Source organism: Heteronotia binoei, chromosome 8 (assembly GCF_032191835.1).
Source record: "Heteronotia binoei isolate CCM8104 ecotype False Entrance Well chromosome 8, APGP_CSIRO_Hbin_v1, whole genome shotgun sequence".
Taxonomy (NCBI): domain Eukaryota; kingdom Metazoa; phylum Chordata; class Lepidosauria; order Squamata; family Gekkonidae; genus Heteronotia; species Heteronotia binoei.
In genome coordinates, this window is record NC_083230.1 from 132,848,101 (window position 1) to 132,874,010 (window position 25,910).

General features: G+C 59.7%; 1 protein-coding gene across 1 annotated transcript in view; it reads right to left on the minus strand.

Moving 5' to 3' along the window:
- SND1 (staphylococcal nuclease and tudor domain containing 1) overlaps positions 1–25,910 on the minus strand; it is a 156,360-nt gene that overhangs the window by 24,931 nt on the left and 105,519 nt on the right. Inside the window, exon 6 of the mRNA XM_060246068.1 lies at positions 20,440–20,549. Within this exon, the coding sequence (XP_060102051.1) occupies positions 20,440–20,549 (110 nt within the window). The remainder of the gene's footprint in view (positions 1–20,439; positions 20,550–25,910) is intronic.

Consider the following 25,910-nt stretch of genomic DNA (forward strand, 5'->3'; position numbering starts at 1 on the left):
GCGGAATGCCAAGATGGGAGGGGGAGGGAGAAGGAAGCCCCAGCCCGGCTGCCTCCGGAGGCTTTGGGAGGAGGGGGAGGGGCTGCTGAAGCTCAAAGGGGCTCAGTTCCAAAAAGCATCTGACAGATAGCAAAATCCCCTTTCCTTGAATGAAAAGGCAGCAATTGCAGGTGCTACAAGAAGCCACAGGAGTCCAGCCTCCTGTTAGTGCAGTGCAGGGGAATAGAAGGATGACAAGACCCCCCCCCCTTGCCTGCCTTGTACCCCTCCAAGGGCACCCTGGGGCAGAACCCCAAGATGAAAGCATCTCCCCCCCCCCCCCCCGCTTGCTGTGCTTTTGAAACTGGAGCCTCCGGGCTGCTTGTTTGTGATGTGGTGGGGAGGGGGGGGAGGTTTTCAGTGCAACCTCTGCAAACTATCTGCTTGGCACCGGCTGGCTTGTTGGGAACTGTGTGCACATTGTTGTTGTTGTTGTTAAGGGGGGACACCTGGGAGCGCTTGGGGGGGGCTCACCCAGCCAGCCCCTCGCTGGTGCCCGTTTGCATGGGTGACCTGGCCACCCCCAGCTAGCAATGGAGGCCTGGGCAGGCAGCCCCTGAGGCAGGGGGCCCTTCTGGAGAGGCTGAGCTGCCGAGGGGGGGGCATGCAGAGCCTCCCCTGTTCTCTCCGCCCCCCCAAAGCAAGCTCCCATCTTGGCTGAAGGGAACGGGCGAGGTCTGGTGCTGGTCCAAAAGTTGGCCAGAACATAACCCCCCCCCCCCAACCCAGTGGTGGCCCCCCTTTGCCAACTCGGGGAAACATTGAACACCCCAGAAGAGACCTGGTTGTGTACTCAGTCCTGCACTGCAAAGGGGATGGGGCAGGATCCTCCTTGGTAGGCCAACCTGAGGGCTGAGGGGCAGCTCAGCCGTTGTGGGTTTCCCTGCCTAAAATATGAATTTGGTGCTAAGGGAGGGGGTGGGGTGAGCCAGGCAGCTGCTGTGGGGAGGGGACGCAGCCCTCCACCCGCCCCAGCCTTGGCCAGCCCCCCCCCCTTCCTATGGGCCCGCAGGCAGGCTCTCTGGGGAGGGGTCGCTGCCTTCAGAAACCCAGCCTCCCACCTGCAGTGCAACCATGCAGGACAGCATCTCCGCAGCCCCCCAGGGCCCGGCTGCTCCAAGCAGAAGGGCCCCTCTGCCAGGCCAGGGTTGCACTTCATTCCAGCCAGGACCACCCCCCCCCCGCCCAGAAACCTGCCTTGCAGGGGGGGCGATGAGCGGACCTCCTTTCTGTCTCCAGGGGTCTTTCTGGCCCAGCCCAAGAGGCTGGTCTGGCTTTCCCCAGAGGGGTCAGGGCTTTCATCACGCAGAAAGGTCAGTGAATGGGAGCTGCTGCTGCTGCTGGGGAGGGGGGCTCCCTCCCAACCGGTTCCCCCCCCCCCGCCCCTCGACCCCTTGAAGTGGCAAGGCCCGAGGAAAGAACCAGGCAAGAACGGCTGGCCTAGGGCTTGGATGGAAACGCTTGACTTTTAATGTTGCCTTTCTATTCGAACACCAAAGTCAATACTGCAGCCAGTGGCATGTACAGATGAGGGAAGGGGGCAGACGCACACACACACAGAGCTCCTCTTCTGCCTATGGAAGGTGGACAGGCAGCAGGGCCTGGGTGGGGAGGGGCCCTCTGGGCCGCGGCTGGAGGCATCAGAGCCGAGGAGGAGAGATGGCCCCCAGGGCAGCAGGCCCCCCCCCCCCGCCCAGCTGCAGCGCCATGCCATCATTACCAGGCTGCCCTGCCCTGCCCTGCCTGAGGCCGTGGGTGCTGAGCAAAGGCAGAAGCATCAGGCCAGGCTGGCCACAGCCCCCCCCCCCCGGATCTCCTGGGGCCAGCCCCCTCTCCCAGTAGGGCTCTTGTGAGGACACAGTGGGGCCCCTGCTGCGGAGAAGGGTGTGCGGGGGTGGGCCACAAATGGATTGATGACAGAAACCACAAACCGGACAACCACAAACCGTTATAATACTCAGCACTGCCAGTACATCAAAACCAATCTAGACTGCCACTGTGGGGTAGAGGTTAGAGTTCTGGACTGGGACCTAGAAGACCCAATTCAAATCCTGCCTCTACCATGGAAGAGTGCTGAGCGGCCTTGGGCCAGGCATGAATCCTACCTCGCAACCAACGCTCCCCCCTTTCAGCTGCGGAGTCTGGTGAGCAAAAAGACTACTTGGTGAGCTCCTTCCTGGCACTAAAGTGGGGAGCTGCTGCATAAGTTAGTTTGCTCTGGGGCCATTTCTCCTGAGCTAGGACAAAAATGTGTGAGCCAGCTCACACTCACTCAGCTCAGAGGCAACACTGGGCACAGGGTGTCTGTTGTGAGGATAAAACAGAGAAGACTGGAAGACGTTTCTGGTCCCCACGGGGGAGCAAAGCAGCCGGGGAAGTGGCCAGCCCACCTTTCAAAATGGAGGCACCATGAAGAGGCCCCCCAGGAAGCAGCTGCACACAGCCCCCCTCGCACAAGCAAAGGCCCCGCTGCCCCAGCCCTGCCGCTTCCCATGGATCGGGGCCCAAATGACAGTGGGTCACCACTCCTAGCAACAGGGAGATTCCACAGGGAGATGTTTCCTAACAGGGTCTGCCTTGGACCTCTGAGGGCTCTCCAAGAGGAACCATAGAATCGAAGCGTTGGAAGGAACCTCCAGGGCCATCTAGTCCAACCCCTGCACAATGCACGGAACTCACAAATCCCTCCCCCTCACACACACGCATATCCCCAGAGACCCCTGCAGGCTCTGTGCCCAGAAGCGGGGAAAACCCTCCAGGACCCCTGGACACTCTGGCCTGGAGAAAAATGGCTGCCTGAACCCAAAGTGGCCCCCAGCATTTCCCTGGGAAGCTAAGAAAGGGCCAAAATAACTAGGCACAGATGCAGCCCTTCCTGCCCTCCTTCTCGTGATCTGCCTCAGTTCACAGGATCCTCATTGCTGTCAGATGGCCATCCAGCCTCTGTTTAGAAACCTCCAAGGAAGGACAGCCCACCACCTCCCCAGGAGGAAGCCTGTTCCACTGAGGAACCCCTCTAAACTCACAAACCCCTCCCCCTAAATTCACAGGATCTCCATTGCTGTCAGGTGGCCATCTAGCCTCTGTTGAAAAACCTCCAAGGAAGGAGAGCCCACCACCTACCAAGGAGGAAGCCTGTTCCACTGAGGAACCCCTCTAAACTCACAAACCCCTCCCCCTAAATTCACAGGATCCTCATTGCTGTCAGATGGCCTTCTAGCCTCTGTTTAAAAACCTACAAGGAAGGAGAGCCCACCACCTCCTGAGGAGGAAGCCTGTTCCACTGAGGAACCGCTCTAAACTCACAAACCCGTCCCCCTAAATTCACAGGATCCTCATTGCTGTCAGATGGCCATCTAGCCTCTGCTGAAAAACCTCCAAGGAAGGAGAGCCCATCACCTCCCAAGGAGGAAGCCTGTTCCACTGAGGAACCCCTCTAAAATCACAAACCCCTCCCCCTAAATTCACAGGATGTTCATTGCTCTCAGATGGCCTTCTAGCCTCCGTTTAGAAACCTCCAAGGAAGGAGAGCCCACAACCTCCCAAGGAGGAAGCCTGTTCCACTGAGGAATCGCTCTAAACTCAAAAACACCTCCCCCTAAATTCACAGGATCCTCATTGCTGTCAGATGGCCATCTAGCCTCTGCTGAAAAACCTCCAAGGAAGGAGAGCCCACCACCTCCCAAGGAGGAAGCCTGTTCCACTGAGGAACCACTCTAAACTCACAGACCCCTCCCCCTAAATTCACAGGATCCTCATTGCTCTCAGATGGCCTTCTAGCCTCTGTTGAAAAACCTCCAAGGAAGGAGAGCCCACCACCTCCCCAGGAGGAAGCCTGTTTCACTGAGGAACCCCTCTAAACTCACAAACCCCTCCCCCTAAATTCACAGGATCCTCATTGCTTTCAGAGGGCCATCTAGCCTCTGTTGAAAAACCTCCAAGGAAGGAGAGCCCACCAACTCCCCAGGAGGAAGCCTGTGCCACTGAGGAACCGCTCTAAACTCACAAACACCTCCCCCTAAATTCACAGAATCCTCATTGCTGTTAGGTGGCCATCCAGCCTCTGTTTAGAAACCTCCAAGGAAGGAGAGCCCACCACCTCCCGAGGAGGAAGCCTGTTCAACTGAGGAATCACTCTAACAGTCAGCAAGTTCATAGAATCATAGAGTTGGAAGGGACCTCCAAGGTCATCTAGTCCAACCCCCTGCACAAGGCAGGAAACTCACAAACACTTCCTGCTAAATTCAAAGTATCTGCATTGCTGTCAGATGGCCATCTATCCTCTCTTTAAAAACCTCCCAGGAAGGGGAACCCTCCACCTCCCCAGGAGGAAGCCTGTTAGAATCATAGAAGAGTTGGAAGGGACCTCTAGGGTCATCTAGTCCAACCCCCTGCCCAATGCAGGAAATTCACAAACACCTCCCCCTAAATTCACAGGATCTGCATTGCTCAGATGGCCATCTAGCCTCTGTTGAAAAACCTCCAAGGAAGGAGAGCCCACCACCTCCCCAGGGGGAAGCCTGTTCCACTGAGGAACCCCTCTAAACTCACAAACCCCTCCCCCTGAATTCACAGGATCCTCATTGCTTTCATATGGCCATCTAGCCTCTGTTGAAAAACCTCCAAGAAAGGAGAGCCCACCACCTCCCGAGGAGGAAGCCTGTTCCACTGAGGAACCGCTCTAAACTCACAAACCCCTCCCCCTAAATTCACAGGATCCTCATTGCTGTCAGATGGCCATCTATCCTCTGCTGAAAAACCTCCAAGGAAGGAGAGCCCACCACCTCCCGAGGAGGAAGCCTGTTCCATTGAGGAACCGGTCTAAACTCACAAACCCCTCCCCCTAAATTCACAGGATCTTCATTGCTGTCAGATGGCCATCTAGCCTCTGCTGAAAAACCTCCAAGGAAGGAGAGCCCACCACCTCCCGAGGAGGAAGCCTGTTCCACTGAGGAACCCCTCTAAACTCACAAACCCCTCCCCCTAAATTCACAGGATCCTCATTGCTGTCAGAGGGCCATCTAGCCTCTATTGAAAAACCTCCAAGGAAGGAGAGCCCACCACCTCCCGAGGAGCAGAGGTCCATCAGTGGCTATTAGCCACAGTGTGTGTGTGTGTGTGTATGTGTGTATATATATATATATATATATATATATATATATATATATATAAAAAATATTTGGCCGCTGTGTGACACAGAATGTTGGACTGGATGGGCCATTGGCCTGATCTAACATGGCTTCTCTTATGTTCTTATGAGGAGGAAGCCTGTTCCATTGAGGAACCGCTCTAAACTCACAAACCCCTCCCCCTGAATTCACAGGATCTTCATCGCTGTTAGATGGCCATCTAGCCTCTGTTGAAAAACCTCCAAGGAAGGAGAGCCCATCACCTCCCGAGGAGGAAGCCTGTTTCACTGAGGAACTGCTCTAAACTCCCAAACCCCTCCCCCTAAATTCACAGGATCCTCACTGCTGTCAGATGGCCATCTAGCCTCTGTTGAAAAACCTCCAAGGAAGGAGAGCCCACCACCTCCCAAGGAGGAAGCCTGTTCCACTGAGGAACCCCTCTAAACTCACAAACCCCTCCCCCTAAATTCACAGGATCCTCATTGCTGTCAGATGGCCATCTAGCCTCTGTAGAAAAACCTCCAAGGAAGGAGAGCCCACCACCTCCTGAGGAGGAAGCCTGTTCCACTGAGGAACCGCTCTCACGGTCAGGAAGTTCTTCCTAATGTTGAGCCGGAAACTCTTTTGATTTTATTTCAACCCATTGGTTTTGTGTCCTACCTTCCGGGGCCACAGAAAAGAATTCCACACCATCCTCTATATGACAGCCACAGTCCCTCCCCTTTCTCTGAGCCCCCCAGCTCCTGGCTGCAGACCAGCTAGGAAGGGCACTTGGGGAGGGGCTGCCATCTGAGGGCTCTTCTGGGGGGCTTATTCCTTCACAGAATTTACGTTCTGCCCCAGAAAAGGAGGCGGCTAACAAAGAGAAGCAAGGCATTGTAAGACGATCCTGAAGCTCATTTAAAACCAAGAGTGAAATATATGTGCCAGAACCACAGACCCAGCGGTCAAAACCCAGGGCAGGAAGGAGAGTTCACTGAGGGGGCAAGGCAGCCACAGGGAAGGGAGTTCCAGGGCTTTGGGGCCACCACACAGAAGGAGCTGCCATGTGCCTAATCAGTCCCTGGAGGCGTAGGCACCCAGAGCAGGGCCTCTGAAGACGGTCAGGCACGCTCCTCAGGGAGCAGACTTCCTTGACCTGGGCTTGGGGACAGGCTGGGAGGGCTGGAGGGATCTGGCCCCCACAACCCACTCCAGGCAGCAGCCCTGCTGGGCGAGATGGACCTCCCGGGGGGGGGGACCCAGCAGGGCTCCTCTTGGGCTCTTCTCTTGGCTGGCCTCGGCCTCTCCGAAAGCCACCACCAGCTGGCTGTCCCACAGGAAGGGAGGGAGGCAGGCAGGCCAGCAGCCTGCAGTCATGGCCAGGTGAGCCCTCGCCCAGCAGCGGTCCTCCCTGCCCCCGCGTAAAGCCTTGAGGCCCAGAGTTTGGGCTGCGAGAGGGCTGTGGCCTCCCCTCTTTGGAGGTGGTGCTCCAGCTCTCTCGTCTGCTCTGCGGGGGGTGCTTGTGGAGGGAAGGCTGCACCGCAGGACTGTTGTCCACTCCCCCTGCCCGCTAAGGAGGGCAAAGAGAAGTGTGCTCCTACTGCCTGGGGTGGAAGGAGAAGGCCCAGCAGACCCCCAGCTGCAGAGGGGTGTCCTGGTTAGAGTGCGAGGCCAGGCTAGAAGCCTCCCTCCCCCTGCCCCATGGCCCAGTCCCCAGAAGGGCTGGAGAGAGGCTGGCTGGCTCCCTCTTGCTCGGCCACATTACAAAGCAGCAGGAGTGTTCCGGAGCAGCTTCTAAACGGCCCTTTCCCTCCCCTGCCTTGTGACGAAGCAGCCCCATTGCTCAGCACTGGCAAAAGGGGAGCAGAAAGCAGGGTCACTCGGTACAGAACATGGACTTGGTTCTGCAACACCAAACTGGCTTTCAGCTGGGCTAGTGGCCAGCACACGGGACTCTGGGGGTAATCTCCCAGCATGGTGGAGTGGTTAAGAGTGGCAGACTTGAATCTGGAGAACCAGGTTTGATTCCCTATTTCTCCACATGAGCCAGCCACCGTTCTCTCCGAATTCTCTCTGCCCCACATGCCGCACAAGGTGCCTTTGGGGGGGAGAGGAGGGGAAGGTCATTTGAGACTCCTTAGAGTAGAGAAAAGCAGGGCATAAAAGCCGACTTGGGAGCCATTGTGGGGATAGCGGTCAAGAGTGGTGGGGACCTTGATTCCGCACTCCTCCTCCATTGTCAGAATACTGTTACTCGAATCCTCCCCGGAGCCCTGTGAAGGCGGCCAGTCCACGGCAGAGTAGGAGAGAACAGGGGAAGACTGCAGGTCGGGGCTGGAGAGTTCTGGGCTCCAGTGCTGCCCAAGATGTCACCTCAGGCTCGCCTGCGGTGAGACTGAAAGGCCATTCCCCTGCTCCACACAGTGAGGCCTTGCAGCCCCAATGGAGGCGGTGCCAGAGGGCCTCCTACACACTTGGGGGCGGGGCTGAGCAGGAACCTGGGCGGGGGGGAGGGGCTTCGGTGCCCAGGAGTCTGTGGCCTGCGGAAGCAGAACCAAGGGCAGGCCCATCCGCCCAAACTAGGAAGTGCCCAATGGGTGCCCCTGCCTGGGACTGTCTTTCTCTAGGTCCAGGGGATATGGGGCGGCACAGAGAAAGAGAGGCGGGTGTGCACATAAAGCGCCCTCACGCCCCAGCCAGGGGCTCTCCAGGCAAGCGATGAAGAGGCAGAGGGCATTTTCTGCCCCGAGTGGGCTCTCTTCCAAGTCCCTGCTTAGTTCCCCAGAGATCCGGCTGACCCACGCCACCCCTCCCCATCCCTTCCAAAGCCAAAACTGGGAGACGGAAAAGAGGGACCCAAATGTGTCCCACTGCAAGTCTGTGTCGCCCCCACCTCCATGAGCTCCCACCGATGACACCTGATGACGACGGGGGTCTCAAGAGCTCACCCCGCCCCCAGTCGACCTCTCCAGTGCTGCCGGACTGAAGAGAGCTGGTTTCCTGCAGCCCCTGGTCTCGAGCTGCCTTCCATTGCTCAGCAAGGAGCCAGCCCCGCCCCCCCCAGCTCCCACTCCATAGCAGCAAAGGGCACCAGTCCCCCTCCCCCTCCCCGCCCCCAAGCAGGCCAGGCTGCTGCTACTGCGCGTTAGTCATAGACCTGCCTGCAGCTTCACCTGGCTGGCGGGGTGAGTCAGCTGCCGGAGACGAGGGAGGGAGCTTGGCAAATACGGGGAAGCAGCAGCGCCCTCCTCCCTTTCTTGTCCTTCGGGCTCCTCCATCACCAGCCTCAGGAGCCCAAGGCCAAGGAGGGGAGGGAAGAGGGACAGCTGGTGCGGCAGCCTCCCGCAGGGCCCCTGCTTGCTCCTGGAGTCGTCCTGGGGCCCAAACCCAAAGGAGAAGAGCTGCCAAAGCTCCCGGCTGCTCTGAGGCCGCTGCAACACAGCATGGGCCGGAGCCTCGGAGCCCTCTCCCTGACGTCCCTTCCTCTGGGCCCTGAGGCCAGAGCAGAGCCCAGCTGGGTGCGGGAGAGGCATCCTGCAGGGGTGGCGTGCCTTCCCTTTGGCCCAGGCTGCCTCCAGGGACAGGGCACCCGCAGCAGCCTTCCCTGGCCACAGCCCCCCCCCCCGGGTCCTTCACGTCTTCTCACACCTGGGGACCGGATGCAGCATATCCAGTTCTCTGGCTCTTGCTTCTCCTCCCATCTTCTGGATGCAGAGCAGGGGTCACTGGGGGGGGGGGGTACTCGTGAATCTCCTGCATTGCCCCGGGGGCTCGTCGCCTTGAAGGCCCCTTCCCAGTCTATGGTTCTGTGACATGCGCGAGCAGCCATAGCCTGGCCTCTCTTGGCCACAGGGGTCTTCCAACGCTGGCCGGCTCCTGGAGTGGGGGGGCACTGGCCACGCCCACCTTCCCCCCCCCCCCCCGGGCACTGCTCAGAGGCCTCCTCTGCGCTCCTCTTGCCACCTCTCTGCAAAGGATGGTGGAGGCAGCTGGAGGCTTTGGGCCTTTTCAGCCTAGACAAGAACCAACGGAGCAGGGGGACATGCTGGAGGTTTATACAGTTCTGCCTCTTTCTCCCTCTCTCAAAGGACCAGACTTCAAGGGCATCCAACGAACCGGATGGGAAGGAGGTTCAGGAGGGGCAAAAGGAAATACTGCTTGACACAGAGAGCGATTCAAAGGTGGAATTCACTGCCAGAGGCTGTAGTGATGGCCACTGGACCAAATGGGGTTTAGATAGATCCATGGAGGAGAGGTCTATCAGTGAGTCCTAGCCACGCTGGCTGAGGGGAACCTTCGCATTCAGAGGCACTAAACCTCTGAAACCCAGAGCCAGGAGACAACAGCAGAAGGAGGCCTGCTCATTTATTTCTGTTCATTTCTATTCTGCCCATTCACATAAACACACAAAAGCTCCCTTATACTGAACCAGACCCCCTCAGTCCATCTGGTCACCTCAGTCTTGCCTCCTCAGACTGGTAGCAGCTCTCCAGGGTCCCAGGCACAGATGTCTTTCCCATCATCTCCTCTCTGGCCCTTTCAACTGGAAATACCATGAGTGATTGAACCTGGGACCTTCTCCAGAGGAACTGGTTGGCTACTGTGTGTGAGGCAGAATGCTGAACTAGATGGACCCTCCCTGGTCTGACCCAGCAGGGCTCTTCTGAGGTTCTTCTCAGGGGAAGTCCTCGGCCTCTCTGCCCTGTTGTTGGCCCTCCAGAGGAACTGGCTGGCCCCTGTGTGAGGCAGGAGGCTGGACTAGATGGAACCTCCCTGGTCGGACCCAGCAGGACTCTTCTGAGGTTCTTCTCAGGGGAAGGCCTCGGCCTCTCTGCCCTGTTGTTGGCCGTCCAGAGGAACTGGCTGGCCCCTGTGTGAGGCAGGAGGCTGGACTAGATGGACCCTCCCTGGTTTGACCCAGCAGGGCTCTTCTGATGTTCCTCTCAGGGGAAGGCCTCGGCCTCTCTAAGAACATAAGAGAAGCCATGTTGGATCAGGCCAACAGCCCATCCAGTCCAAACTCTATATCACACAGTGGCCAATAATTTTTATATATATATATATACACACACTGTGGCTAATACCACGGATGGACCTCTGCTCCATATTTTTATCTAACCCCCTCTTGAAGCTGACTATGCCTGTAGCCGCCACCACCTCCTGTGGCAGTGAATTCCACATTTCTACCCTGTTGTTGGCCATCCAGTGGAACTGGCTGTTCACTGTGTGAGACAGGAGGCTGGACTAGATGGATCTTAACTTGTCTGACCCAGCAGGGCTCTTCTGAGGTTCTTCTCAGGGGAAGGCCTCAGCCCCTGTGCCCTGTTACTGGCCTTCCAGGGGAACTGGCTGGCTACTGTGTGAGACAGGAGGCTGGACTAGATGGACCTTCCCTGGTCTGACCCAGCAGGGCTCTTCTGATGTTCTTATGAAGGCCTTGGCCTCTCTGCCCTGTTGTTGGCCCTCCAGAGGAACTGTTTGGCTGCTGTGTGAGACAGGAGGCTGGATTAGATGGACCCTCACTGGTCTGACCCAGTAGGGCTCTTCTGATGTTCGTCTCAGGGGAAGGCTTTGGCTTCTCTGTCCTGTTGTTGGCCCTCCAGGGGAACTGGCTGGCCCGTGTGTGAGACAGGAGGCTGGACTAGATGAACCCTCACTGGTGTGATCCAGCAGGGCTCTTCTGATGTTCTTCTAAGGGAAGGCCTTGGCCTCTCTGCCCTGTTTTGGCCCTCCAGAGGAACTGTTTGGCCACTGTGTGAGACAGGAGATTGGACTAGATGGACCCTCCCTGGTCTGACCCAGCAGGGCTCTTCTGAGGTTCTTATGAAGGCCTCGGCCTCTCTGCCCTGTTGTTGGCCCTCCAGAGGAACTGGCTGGCCACTGTGTGAGACAGGATGCTGGACTAGATGGACCCTCCCTGGTCTGATCCTGCAGGGCTCTTTTGATGTTCTTATGAAGGCCTTGGTCTCTCTGCCCAGTTATTGGCCTTCCAGAGAAACTCTTTGGTCATTGTGAGAGGCAGGAGGCTGGACTAGAGGGACCCTCAGTGGTCTGATCCAGCTGGACCTTTGTCCTGTGTGACCACACTTTAGTCCCACACAATCTTGGCCAACGTGTGAGGGCAGCTCAAGAGCAGCTGGCCCACTGGGTGCTCACAATACATTCTGGGAAAACTCCTCTGAAAGGGCATGTGTCAAGGAGAAGCCATAGCACCTCACCCAAGCTGTGAAGGGCCACAGATACTGCTTGGGGGCAAGCAGCCAACCCACCAGGACGACGGTGGGCCCAAGTGCCAGTAGAGAGGCTCACCCAGAAGGAGGAAGGGTAGCCCAGTGGCCAGGCCCAGGAGCCTCCTTCCCCTCCCCAGGCCTGCCAGTGCAACATGCAGAAGGGGAACCTTTTCAGGGGTGACGGCGGTGGCGGGGGCAGAGGGCGAAATGGGAGAAGGGGCGGGGTGGAGGCTAGTCGAGTGACCCCTCTTCCACAGATCAGCAGCATGGGCTACAAAGGATCGCCCACAGCAGGCCTGCCCTCTCGCCCCACCCTTGGCACTGGAAACACCACAGACCCCCACTTAAATAACTCCCTCTGCTCTGCCATTTGAAACCTCCGAAGGGGGAACTCGCTGTTCCACACAGCCAGACACAATGGCTTCATTCCGCACTGTGACATTGTGTGTGTGTGGGGGTGCCCTCCTGCCTTCCCAGCCCCAGATGGTGGCAGCCCTGTGAACAGATCAGCCTCAGAGGGGCCCCGCCCACCAGCAATGCAGCCCTCGGTCCAGGGGACCTCCTCCTTGCGCTCCGGGATTATCAGACGATCATCAGAAATGCTTCTTCACCGTCTGACAAACAGGTGTGGTTTTGCTGGGATACTGACTGGTCGACTGTTGTTTTCAGATTTTGTAAGAATGTCAGAAACAAAGAGTTTACAGAAAACGTGGGAGAGCTGTTTTTTAAAATAAGGAAGCAGAAACTGGGGGCAAAGAGAGAGTGCCCCCCCAGTCACCCTTCTAGTTATTTCCCCTGCCAACTGAGCTTGGCCTCTCATGGACCTGCCAGAGGGCGGTCTCCAGCACAGGAAGGCTCCAAGGCACCACTGGGGGGAGGCAGACACCTTGACACAGAGAGGGGTTAGAAGAGGGCAGGGCTGGACGTCACGGCCAGAGGACACAGTGGTGGCCACAGGCAGACAGAACCTTAAAAGGGGATTGGGCAGATTCATGGAGGAAGAGGAGAGGTCTATCTGTGACTAGATGGACCCTCACTGGTCTGACCCAGCAGGGCTCTTCTGATGTTCTTATGAAGGCCTTCGCCTCTATGCCCTGTTGTTGGCCCTCCAGAGGAACTGGCTGGCCACTGTGTGAGACAGGAGACTGGACTAGATAGACCCTCCCTGGTCTGACCCAGCAGGGCTATTCTGATGTTCTTATGAAGGCCTCGGCCTCTCTGCCCTGTTGTTGGCCCTCCAGAGGAACTGGCTGGCCCCTGTGTGAGACAGGAGGCTGGACTAGATGGACCCTCACTGGTTTGACCCAGCAGGGCTCTTCTGATGTTCTTATGAAGGCCTCGGCCTCTATGCCCTGTTGTTGGCCCTGCAGAGGAACTGGCTGGCCCCTGTGTGAGAAAGGAGGCTGGACTAGATGGACCCTCCCCGGTCTGACCCAGCAGGGCTCTTCTGACGTTTTTATGAAGGCCTCGGCCTCTATGCCCTGTTGTTGGCCCTGCAGAGGAACTGGCTGGCCCCTGTGTGAGACAGGAGGCTGGACTAGATGGGCCCTCACTGGTCTGACCCAAAAGGGCTCTTCTGATGTTTTTCTCAGAGGAAGGCCTTGGCCTCTCTGCCCTGTTGTTGGGCCTCCAGAGGAACTGGCTGGCCCCTGTGTGAGACAGGAGGCTGGACTAGATGGACCCTCCCTGGTCTGATCCAGCAGGGCTCTTCTGATGTTCTTCTCATGGGAAGGCCTCGGCCTCTCTGCCCTGTGCTTGGCCCTCCAGAGGAACTGGCTGGCCATTGTGTGAGAAAGGAGGCTGGACTAGATGGACCCTCCCTGGTCTGCTCTAGTAGGGCTCTTCTGATCTTCTTCTCAGAGGAAGGCCTCAGACTCCATGCCCTGTTGTTGGCCCTCCATCTAGGCTGGACTAGATGGGCCCTCACTGGTCTGACCCAGCAGGGCTCTTCTGATGTTCTTCTCAGGGGAAGGCCTCAGCCTCTCTGCCCTGTTGTTGGCCCTCCAGAGGAACTGGCTGGCCACTGTGTGAGACAGGAGGCTGGACTGGATGGACCCTTTCTGGTCTGATCCAGCAGGGCTCTTCTGATGTTCTTCTCATGGGAAGGCCTCGGCCTCTCTGCCCTGTGCTTGGCCCTCCAGAGGAACTGGCTGGCCATTGTGTGAGAAAGGAGGCTGGACTAGATGGACCTTCCCTGGTCTGACCCAGCAGGGGAAGGCCTTGGCCTCTCTGCCCTGTTGTTGGCCCTGCAGAGGAACTGGCTGGCCATTGTGTGAGAAAGGAGGCTGGACTAGATGGACCCTCCCTGGTCTGCTCCAGCAGGGCCCTCCAGAGGAAATGGCTGGCCCCTGTGTGAGTCAAGAGGCTGGACTTGATGGACCCTCACTGGTCTGATCCAGCAGGGCTCTCCTGATGTCCTCCTCAGGGGAAGGCCTCAGCCTCTCTGCCCTGCTGTTGGCCCTCCAGAAGAACAGGCTGGCTACTGTGTGAGACATGAGGCTGGACTAGGTGGACCTGAACTGGTCTGATCCCAGTGGGGTCTTTTGATGTTCTTGTGTGAAACCTGAGGTTCAGAGGAGGGCCATCATACATGCCCAGTCTGCTCCAGCCCCTGTCTCCGTGGCCAATTCTGGCTCTGGTGGGGGTAGCTTCACGGGCCCTCCTCTGTCCCCAGCCATCGGGGCCTCTAGAAACCAGGTGGGTCATCCTCGAGTCTCGGCCCCGGTTCCTAGGCTGCCTCCCTGGCATCTCCCCCTCCCCTCTCCTGGCTTCCTGTTCTCCATAGGTTCTCGCTGCCTCTGGGTCTGAGGGCTGCTGCCTTCTGTTGGGAGACCTAATTCTCTGCCGTCTTTCCTGCTGTTCCTAACTGGGGCAGGTCTGGGGAGCGCCCCTTGGTCCCACTCCTTCTCTCGGGCACACAGAAGAGCTACCCAAGAACTGCATGATAAATGAGCAATTGCTGGCCATTTGTTTCCTACCTGTCACTTTGATCAATAGAAGGAAAAGGGTGAACTGCTATTGATCCCGGGGACACCTCCCGACTGGCTTGGCTGCTCTGCAGATCTCAGGCCGTCAGACAGGGCCCAGCCCCTGGAAGGAGGAGGCCGGGCTGAGGGGCAGGGAGGAAAGGGCGGCCCTGGGCGGCTGCTAGAAGTGCTGCCTGGAGGGGGCCCCTCCTGGCTTAGGGACTTGGGCCGGCCCAGGCAGCTGCCCTTTCCTGCCTCCCCGAGGCGCAGGGCTGCAGAACTGGCAGTTGGCTTAACCTGAAGCAGCGGTGAGAAGCCGAGAACTGAAAGCTCAAGCCTGGCATGGGGGGTGAGGAGGAGGAGGGAGGGAGGGAAGGAGAACAAACACCTTTTCGCCTGCGCAGGTAAAAGCAGCCGGGGGGGGGGGCAGGAACGAGGCTGGCCGGGACAGCTGGACATTAGCTGAAGCCCCAGTTGGGGGGGGGGGGCTCAGAGCCCAGGGGAGGACGAGCAGCCCCCTTGAGGGACGCGCTGTGCTTGTGCAGGTTGTAAAACACACACACCCAGCCGCATTAAGACGGAAAGCAGCGCTGTGTGAGTCTGAGCAGGCGGAAGTGGAGGTCCGAGGCAACCAGCACGTCCCACACTGGTTCTGACCACCCAGCACACTTTTGCCACAAAACCAAACTCCGGCGAGCAGGGCTCCAGGCTGCCCCGTCTAGATGAAGGGAGTCAATGTCCCTGCCTGGCTGCTGAAGGGGGGAAATCCCTCCCCCAAGTGCTCCGGGGGCAGGCCGAGGGTCTCCGTAGCAAAGGCCAGCCTTCTCGCTCCTGCTAGCTGTGGGGGGGGGCGGGGTCTTCTGCCCCTGGGCCTGCTCCACCAATGCCCTGCTCACCTCAGGGGGCACGAGACCCGTTGAGTCCGGTGGTCTTACAATCACAGTTGGAAGGGACCTCCAGGGTCATCTAGCCCAACCCCCTGCACAGGAAACGCAGGAAATTCACAAATACAGGCCCCCCCCACACAAATTCACAGGATCCTGATTGCTGTCAGCTGGCCATCCAGCCTCTGTTTAAAAACCCCCTTAGGCAGGAGAGCCCTCCACCTCTTCCCTCCATGGCCAACTGGTTGGTCCAAGAATCACAGCCACCGCGGGGCTGGACCCTTCGGAAGCCATCTGCAGCCTGTGGCCGTCACCACGCCCAGAGCACACAGGCAGACGTGCATGAAGGTCTGACCTGAGCGAGCTGGCTGAAGAAGACAACTTCCTACCCCTCCACTTCCCTCACAGCAAATGCCCCCTCCCCACACTGGGAGGGCTTCAGCCCTCAAGAACAGTTCTGACTTTGAGGCGGGCGCCTGGAACAGGATGCAGGACTCAGACACTGCAAAGGGGGTCCGCCGGGTGCGCAGAGACTCCGGCAGCTTCCCCAACAATCTGTAGCACAAAATTTAACTTTCCCACCATGGTTGGGTAAAGCTGACTTTTTCATTTTCTCTTTTCTGTTCAACCACTGAGTTTCTGTCCTGGTATATACGGCTGGGGGCGGGGGGGGGGGGGCCCTCCCCAGTCAGAAGAGGTCCTTTTGGAGCTCCCCACCATCTGCAGTTTCAAGACTCATCATGGTGCTTTCATTCAGGAACTCCATTCCTAGATAGTAACGCTTAGAGAAGCAGACGGGACCAATCGTAAAGTGCCTGGGGTGGGTGGGGGCCCGGAGGGGGTCTCCTCCCCTCCCCTCCTCTCCAGCCAGCCCTGTGGCCAGCAGCTCCACAGCTGGGCTCCTGGGGGTTAGGAACACTGGCCTCGGGGTGAGCTGGACAAGCGCTTCCCCAGGCAAGGGGAAGGGAGGGGGTGGTCCTTTGGCTGCCTCCCTGAATGAAGCAGGAGGTGGACTCCGGAGGTCTCAAGAAGGCCTCCCGCAGCAGAGGGCGAGGGCTGGGAGGTCAGCCACTGAACCGGTGGCCCTGAGACCAAGAGGGGTTAAAAAAAAACACCTTGCAGAATCAAAAGGGCTGCACAGCTGAGAAACGGCTAAATGAGCATTTAGTACACACACACACAGAGCAGGCACGTGCATGCCAGAAAGCCCCAGCAGGAGGGCAGAGCCTGAAGAGCAGCCCGAAGGTGAAGGCAGCCCCTCCCCGCCTGCCTGGGCGTGCTCAGAGCGCTCGCAGCTCCCTGCGCATCCCTCCTGTGGCCGGATGGGACCAGAGTGACAAACAAGGTAAGAAAGAAAAGCGCCTCTTCCTTCTCTGCCTGGTTCCTGGAAGCTGCTGACTGGCATGGGCAGACGAAGTGCTGAGATGGTTACAGGGAAGCCTGCAGACGCCTGCTGGGCACACAGAGAGCAGCCAGGGGTGGGTTTTGCAGTGCTCTGGCGGATGGATTCGCACTGAAGGCGAGGGAAGCAGGAACAAAGCAGCGTTGCTGCTGCTGAGGCAGCTCCTCCGGCCCACGCGGAAACGGCCCCAGCAGCTGCCCTGCCCCACATCCACCCCTCACCCCTGCAGGGCTCCTTCCATCAGGGCCAGCTCTGGGGAGTCGCCCCGTCCCCCCCTCCTGCCTGGCGATGATCCCTGGAGGAACTGGGGGGGGGGAGGGGGTGTGAGACTCCATGCGCGGAGCTGCCTCCCAAGGGAACGGCTGCCCTTAATTAAGAGAGGCACCCTAGAGATCCAGCAGCAGGCTGGCTGGCAGCACAGCCCTTCAGTTGGGGGGCAGGGAACATCACCGCTCACCAGAACGCTTGCATCCCCTCCTCCATCTCTAGTCCTCCTTTCTCATGGTGAAGCCAGGGTTCTTCTGCGGGGGGGGGGGGGAGGGGAGGGGAGGGGGAGGGAGCCAGAGCCAGGGAAGAGGTTCAAGCTGGAGACCTCCTTCCCACAGGCTCTGACCTCTTCCGGGAGGCTGCTGGGCCTTCTCTGCCGCAGTCCTGCCATTCTTCTGCAGACCCTCCCCCTGCCAGGGTTGCAGCACAAGAGGGGACAAGCCCACAAGCAAGACCCAGGCGGGGGGGGGGGGAGACTAAGAGGGCTTTCTGGGGCTGGGGGCAGGACCTCTGCCAGCTCTGAACAGCTCTCCAGGGGAAGGGGTGAGCAAGAGATTTCGTGCCTCCCTCCCCAATTGCCACTGCCCGATGCCTCACACCTCCACAGCTTCACTCTGTGCCAGTCCCGCCCCCCCCCCGCTCCCTCAGATTTCCTTCAGGCTGGCTTGGAAACCACGGGGGGGGGGGGTGGCATGAGGGCCCACCCCCTGGCTCGGGGGCCAGCAAGCCTGTCCCATCCCCCCAGCACACTGGGCTGGGAGGCTGCAAGGTCAGCTGGAAAGAAGGCCCCAGCGCCCCAAAGGAAAGTGGGAGGCTGGTGAGCTCCTGCCCCCACCCCGCTCAGAAGCAGGGTGTCCGGTGGGGGGGAGGCAGGCAGGGGAGGCGCCTGTCCCCCCATGGATCCACAGAGGGCATCATGGAGCCGACACTGAAATTACCAATCAGAGCAGAAAGAGGCCACGCGCATCTGGAGGGGGGAGTCGAGCACCCGCTTGCTTCAATCAGGGAAGCGGCGCCCTCATTAGCGACTCTTCTTCCAGCATCCTCTTTAATGAGCTCACGCGCCAAGGTGGGGTGGGAGAGGGAGAAGAGCGGGTCCTTCTACACACAGCCCTGCAGACCGGCATGGGAGCAGCCCTAGGCCAGCAGGCAAAGATCGCGCCCCCAGTCCCTCCCTCGTGGGCAGCAGCAGGAGGAGGAGTTGGCATTTGGCCCTCTAGAGTCGCTAGCAGATGCCAGGGCCTGCCAAGGACCAGGGCTCTGGGTGTGCGCGTGTGTCTTCAGTTCCTATCCCGCCTGGTGAAATCTGCATTGGGAGGGAGTGGCGTTCCTGTAGCAGTGGCACAAAGCAGCACACGGTTTTTGCTCTGGACCCTCGTAGCCAGCCTTTGCCTCTCTGGCACCAACTCCACCCCCAAAGTCTCCATCGCCCCCTGCCGGCCACTAGAAGCCAAGGAGACACAACTCCCTTCCCGCCGTAGCACAACCGGCCTCCAGGGCCTACACCCACCAAGGCAGCCCACCCAGCCAGAACAGAGGCCTTTCGACTTGGAACCTCATTACGGCCGGCCGGCATCCCTGCCCGGCACTCCACGCAAGCCTCACCCTGGCCCCCCCCAAACAGACCCACAGCCAGGGAGCTCCAGCAGCAGAGAGAAGAGGGAGAAACTCCCGGGATGCATTCATCGATCGCTTCAGCTTCCCGCTGCCCCTTGGCTCAGTGGCAGAGCATCCGCTTGGTGCACGGAAGGAAGGTCTCCTGTCCCACCTCCAGCTAAGAGGCTCAGGCAGTGAGCAATGGGACCAGTCTCCCTCCGCCTCAGGCCCCAGAGAGCTGCCGCCAGTCTGAGTAGAGAGGCCAGACTTTGATGAGCCTGCGGTCTGACTCAGCAGAAAGCGGCCTCCCTCCCTCCCTCCCTGGGGTGTCTTCCAAGGCAGAGAGAGAGACAGGCCCAGAGATGGCCCTGCAAGGGGGAGGTCAGCGGGAGGCGGTGGCACCACAGGCCCAGTGGGAGGCTTGGAGGTGGGGCAGAGAGAGCGCCAGAGGGGAGCAGCCAACAGCGTGCCAGCACGGTTGCCAGGGCACAGCTCCAGCCCCTGCTTCCAGGGTGTGGAAGCAGGCGAGGGAGGCAGCCAAGAGTGCTTCTGAGCACACACAGAGCACTCCATCAGGGCTGCTGCTCTCGGCGCTCTCAGAGCACCCCAGGTGGATTGGCTGGGGACTGGCGTACGTCTGGGCACGGGATGCCCTGCTTCTGTTCCTTAGTGCCGGGAGAGGAGGGCACCTGGGGGCAGGAAAGGCTCTTGCACCCCCAGAAGGGAGACAGGGCAGTGAGCAACTTGACAGTGAGTGATGGGTGGGAAACGCCAGCCTCCCCCTGCAGCACGTGGCCCCTGTTTCCAGGAAAGCAGCTCTAGCGTGGGGTGGGCAGGCCGCTCTCTTCCGAAGCCAATTTCCAGCTGGCTGTGGAGAAGGGCAATAAAGGGCGGCCTGGTCACAAGGAGGCATAAATAAGCCTCCGCCTGCAGCTGGGAGCTGCGTGTTCCCAACTAATAAAATCAAACCAGCCATTTCAGGAGAGGGGCGGCAAACGGCCGCGGCACAAAGCAAGGCTCCTGAGAAGGGGGGCGGCGGGGGGGGGGGATCAATGGACAAACTCTGCAGCTGCTGCTGGGCCAGGAGGCCCCCCCAACCCCGGCCAGGTCAGCTGATGATTCCTCCTCCAGCCACCACCCCTCCCGAGATCAGCAGGGCCCAAGCGCAGCTGCCCAATTCCCAGTGTTGAAAGAAGCCCTCAAAAGCACAACATTAAAGGAGACTGGGAGGCCCTCATGGAGCCCTTTGGCCTGGCGCCTGAAGAGACGCCACAGAGGCACTGCTGGGCAAGCCTCCAGGGGGAGACCGTTCCACAGGCAAGGTGCCACCACTGATCAAGTCCCGGCTCTGCCTGCTACCTGCCTCCCCTCTGCAGGCAGGGCACGGAGAGCAGGGGCACAAACGGGACAACTCGGTATGGCCCGGGTCGAGATCCACATGCCACAAGCAAAGCAGCCTGCTGGGGCCAGGGCCCTGCCCAAAGAGCTCTCCATTCTGCCGCTCTTCCTCCTTCCTGGGGAGCCCTCTTGGCACCCCGCCCCTTTCTCTGGCTGTCCCTCAACAATCAGAGGTTGCCGGGGAGCGGGGGTGGATGGTGCACAGGCATCTTCCTGGGAGGGCCATGGGCCAGTCAGCGAGAGGACTCCTCCCTGGCATGCAGAAGGCCCCGGGCAGAGAACTGGAGAGAGACCCACTGCCAGTAAGAGCAGACACACTCAACCTGGACGCACCAGGGCTCTGACTCATGAGAAGGCAGCCACCTGTCTGTACTCTCCATCAAGGGAAGCAAGAGACCCTCCCTCCACCAAAAGCCCACCGAGCCCTCCATCCAAAGCAAGAGCCTTGTGGGAGGGGGCTTCCTCCCTGCACAAACCTCCCAACCACACGGGGGGGGGGGGCTGCGTCCCCTCCAGGCCAGGCTTGCAGTTGTCTGCCAGTCCTACCTCTCGCTGGAGCACCAGTTCCTTGGTGAAGAGCGTGGCCTCCTCGCTGAAGGGCTCCCCCTCCTGGACCAGGCCGGGCAGGTTGCGGGCTCCGCGGGGACACTCGATGCCTGCAGCAGGAGACAGACAGCCCCGGGCGGGTCAGCTGGACACACTGCCTGGGGAAAGGCCAGCACCTGCCCCCCACCCCCTTGCAAAGGCAGGCCCCGTGACCATGAGGACCAAAAGGGCCCGAGGACAAGGCTGCTCCAGTTGAGCCAGAAACTGCCGCTCCCCTGCCAACCCAGGCTGTCTCCCGGGGGGAGGGGCATGCCCAGTCCAACAGCCCCTCCACGCCAGCCGAGGCAGCCCTCCGTCCCCGAGGGGCTTGGCCCTGCTGCCCCCCCCCCCGGCAGCTGCAAGGGAGGGGATCCAAGATCTGGTGTCTGAAGGGGCAGGGAGGGAGGGAGCATGCAGCCCAGAAGGCCCCAGAAACCCCCCATCTGAAGCCTGAGAGAGCCACAGGCAGAAGCGCAGGCCTGGGCACACAGAGAGCTCCCCCCCACACACACACGCACTTCTTGGCAGGGGAGGGGGTGCATGTGTGAGTGCGTGAATGTGCCTGGGGCAGGACCCCGTGGGGGGAGGCCAGCAACCCGGAGATCTTCAAGGGAGGGGCCGTGGCAGAGCACCTGACCCCTGGCAGCACCTCCGGCCCAAAGGATCAGGGGAGAGGGGATGCCAGAGGCCGTGGGGGCAGCTGCTGCCAGTCCACATGGGTGAGGCTGGGCACCGCTGAGCAGGAGTGTGAGGTGGTTGAATGGGAATGTCAGCACTGGTTGGTGTGGATAGTTTCAGTTCTGGGACATGGGGGGGGGAGGGAGAAGGGAGCAGGGTAGAAATGCTGAAATAAACAAATAAGCACAAAGGTTCTGCAACCCTCCCCCCCCCCAAGAAAGGTGGATGACTTCCCAGACTGGCAGGGTATCCTGTCTTGACCTTGGAGATAAGGGGGGGGGGCTTCGGGGCTGAGCCCTCCCAGCCACCCGCAGATCAAAGCAGGCAAGTTCAGCCCCAGTGTGGGAATCCCACGCCTTCAAGGAGACATTCTCCTTTTCGCTAAAGAAGCGGGAACAGACAAAAACAGCCATGCAAAAAAGTGTGTGTGTGTGGGGGGGTGTCTCATCAGAGTTTTGCCCATTTGGGGCAGAACTTGGGGGGGGCGGTTGTGGGGGAGTATGCCCACCAAGAGGGAGGGGCACAATGGAGGATGAGCAGCAAGACAGCTGTGCTCACAGCCCCCCCCCCCAGGGAGCCTTGTTGCCCCAGGAGGAGGGAGGGGCAGCGGCATGCTCCCCCCCCCCCCGCAGTCTGAAGGTGCCCCATGGACAGCCCCCACCAGCCCAGCCCGCCTGTGAGCTCCCCATTTTGGGGAGTAGAGGAGGAGGAGGAAGCACACGGGGTGGGGCAGGGGCTGCTCATGTGCCGGCTTTGCTGTGAAGACCCCGCCTTCTCCGCCCCCAAAGCTAAAGCAGCAGCCGCCGTGGCGGTGCAGGAGCCAGCGAGAGGAGCAGTGCCTCTCCTTTGCAGCTTGCAGGTTGAGCCAGCTGAATGCTGATCAGATGAGGGGCCGGAGCTGCCAAGGAAGCTCGGTTGGGCGGGGGGGGGGGAGTCCAGGAAAGGGCTTTTGCCAGCACCGCTTCTCAAAGAGCAATAAAACTGGCCCCCGGGGCCTAACCTGAAATAAAGGTTTAGGGAGGGGAAAGTATTGAAGCCGCAGGAAACACCGTGGGGAATGGGGTCCATCAAGACACTTTATAGCCACTGCTACGCCAGCTGTCACGAAGCACATCATCATCATCATCGCTGGCTAAGAGAAAGCCCCCCCCAGGCATGGAGGGCTCCCTTGGGGCACTTTGGGTGTGCGGGGGGGGGGGCAAGGATGGAGCTGCTGAGGAGCGAAGCCTGAGGACTTCACAGATGTGGAAGGTCTGGGGGGGGGTGGAGGCAGCGAGGAGAGGTCCGCAAGAGCCTGGGATTGTCTAAGCAAGGCAGCCCAAGGTCCTCTCTTGGCAGAGCTCCACAGCGGCACTCCCCTCTGCCCAGCCAAGAGACGCGGGCCCAACCCACCTCGGGATGCCCTGGGCCTCTGGCCAACCTGGCACTGCCAAGCCTTTGACGCCAGCCTCACAGTGCCCCTGGCAAGCCTTCCAGGAAGCTTCCCTGCCTTCCCAAGCACCCCAAGACCCCCCACTGCCCTTTGCCCAACACTGCTCCAAAGCCCCGCAGATGCCCCCCTTGGGATGGGTGGGAGGGGGTTGCACTGTGGGTGGTGCCCCCAAGAGTGGGGGCCAAAGGAGAAGGAGGAGGCGGACCACAGGGGCTCCCCAAAGCTGCTCTCAGTCCAATGCTCCAGGCACTGGGGCCCAGGCAGGAAGCCCTGGAGGGGGGCCTGCAGGGGAGGGGGAGAGCTGCAGCCGGCTGCCCTCTGAGGGTGGGGAGGGGGGGGTGTGCCCCAGCTGGGGCTGCAGCATTCCAGGAAGCCCACCCTTCGAGGCCCCCAGCCCTGCCCACAGACCGCGCCGCATTTGACAGGAGAGGCCCCATCCGTCCACCCCCCACCCCAGAGTGCCACACATGCCCAGCAAGACACCATCTGACCCTCTGCCAGCTGCCTTTGCCGCCCCCTGGGAGGGCTCTGGCGCTAACCAAGCATGTGTTCGAAACCAGAGGCGAGACACGACTTGTGGAAAGGCGTTGTGACAAACAGACTCCTCTGGCTGCCTTCTGGCCTCGAGCCACAGCCGTGGTGGCTCCTGCTGCTACTGGGGAGAGGGAGGGAGGAATCCCCCCTGCTCACAACCTGAAGGGTGATGGCTGGATCTGAACCCACGGCTCCAAGGGAAATGGATGCAAGAGTCCCTCACAGCTCCTAGGGCCACAGTGGCCTCACTGACTCCCCCACTTGCGGTTCCTGATTGGCACGCTGAGTTCTCGTGGCCTTTTCCTACATGCCCAGGGAAATGCCGACTGCCACGCTGAAGATGATGATATTGGATTTATATCCCGCCCTGTACTCTTAATCTCAGAGCGGCTCACAATCTACTTTCCCTTCCTCCCCCACAACAGACACCCTGTGAAGTGGGTGGGGCTGAGAGAGCTCTCCCAGAAGCTGCCCTTTCAAGGACAACTCCTGTGAGAGATCTGGCTGACCCAAGGCCATTCCAGCAGCTGCAAGTGGAGGAGTGGGGAATCAACAACACCAAACTGAATTTGGGGTCAGGCAGCCATTTTAATCCAGGCCAAACTGACCAGGGATCTTGGAGGTTTTTGCCCTCTTCTGGGGATGGAGCCTGCAGGGGTCACTGGGGATGTGTGTGAGGGAGGGAGGCATCTGTGAATTTCCTGCATTAAACAAGGGGTTGGACTAGATGACCCTGGAGGTCCCTTCCGGCTCCACGGTTCTATGCCCTGGGCTGGGTTTGCTGCACTGGGCCAGAAGCACAAGAGGCTCCCTGGCAGCCCCAATCCGGCCGGAGGGTCAGGGGTGCCTCGCGTTAATGCCACTGGTTGGAGGATGCCTGGGAAAATGCCACAAACACCCGCTTGTGCCAGATGTCCTTCTCTCCTCTGCAACTCAGCCAGACAAGCCCGCAGCAAGGAGGTAATTCAGGAGGCCTCTTGAGGGAGGGAGGGCCACAGTCCTCCTGGGTTGTCAGCCGACATGATCCACGGCTCTAACCTCACACCGTTTGACAGACTGAGCTCATTTTTTGGCCATCACAGCATGAAGGATGACGGCTTTGAGAAACAGCGGAAAGAGCAACAAGGTTAAAAGTCTCTTAGCCTTGGTGCCGGCACAGGTGACAACTGGATTAAAATACACTCCTGCCAGGCTGTGGCGGGCTGGCCGCCGAGAAGGCTGCTGAGGGAGACACGCTGCAAAGGTCGCCTGCCAGCCACTGAACCAGCCCCGCCCCACCCGCCAGGCCCCTTCCAGCTCTTGGCAAGCAGCCTCACAAGGCCCACCCAGGCCTGGCCCAGCCTCAGATCCATTGTGCCAAAACAACACTGGGGCAGGAAGCAGAAAAGAAGGGGCCCCAATGAGCACTTCTCGGACCCCCAGGCGCCACTCACGCCAGCAGCAAGCCCACCAGATCCTCTTCAGGCCAGAGCAGCGGTCTGTCGGGCACAGCATGGCCACCCTGCAAAGGGGCAACTGCCCCTTAGATCTGAGCATGCCCAGAGCCCCTCCCCCTCCCGCTGCTGCTGCAGATCTGTATGTATGTAGCACACAGCAGAGTTTTTGGGACTGGATCTTGAGAGGAAAGCACTGCAAAGACAGAGGCGAATAAATCAGAGGGGAAAGTGCTTGGAGCAGCAGAACTGCCGCGCCCAGCCCTGCCACATATTAATGACCGGGCAGGGGGGGGGGAGCTGGCCAGAGCTGCCTTTCACTCCCCAGCATATCGACACCTCAGTTGGGAGGCGGGGAGAGCACTCCGCCACCCCACCCCTCCTGAAGGAGGTTACAGCTCAGAGGCAACTCTGCAGGGGTGGGGAGCGAAAGCCCCCCCCCCCACTCCAGGGCATGGGCCTAAGAGCAAAGAGCTGGAAGGGGCCAGCGGCTTCCCAGCTTCTCTTCTGCAGACTGCCTCAAGCGCTGATGCTGGGTGCCTGTTTTGTATCTGCTGCCCTCTGAGCCCAAAAGGCCCAGGCGCATCCTGGCTGCCTGCGGGGACTCTGCCCATGCTCCGCTGCAGCGGCCTCTCCAGTCCACAGCAAACGAAAGCCCTCCTGGGGAGGTTCCTCTCAGCCCTGGGCCAGACAGCAGTCGTAGCAGCAGTCCCTCTGGGCCAGGGGTGGCCAAACTGTGGCTCTTTCACACTTATTGTGTGGCTTGAAGTCCACCACTCCACCGGCCGGCTTGGAGAAGTCATTTCTCTCTTTAAATCACTTCTCCAAGCCAAGCCAGCTGGCAGCTTGGAGAATGTATTTAAAGTTGCTTTCTTTCCACCTCTCCCTCCCTCCCCATCTATTTGCCTTCCTGCCTTTTTACGTTAAGCATGTTTGCCACCCCTGCTCTAGATGGAGAGGGGATGGACGGTGGGCGTGGCAGACATTTCCCAAACAGGCTGATGACCCCGCTGGGGGAGGAACAGCATCTGCACAGAACCAGGTTTCTGTCTGTTCTTTGCTTGTGCCTACAGCAGAGCAGAGCAGAGTGTTCTGTAGGAGCTCATGTGCAGAACCCTGCCAGGGCAGGGGATTCCTGGGCTGTGGTTTCCTGCTCCTCAAGAGAGCAGGCTTCATGCACAACCACCTCCGGTCTGGAAGAGGAGATCACCCAAAGGAAGAGCTCCCCACCATCCCAAAGCAAGCTCCTCCTTTCTCACAGCTGCTCTGGAGGGAAACCCTTCTCTACCGGCTGAAAGGAAAGGCTGCAACCGACAGCGAGGCACTCCCGCACGGCACTGCCCCAAACTCCCCCC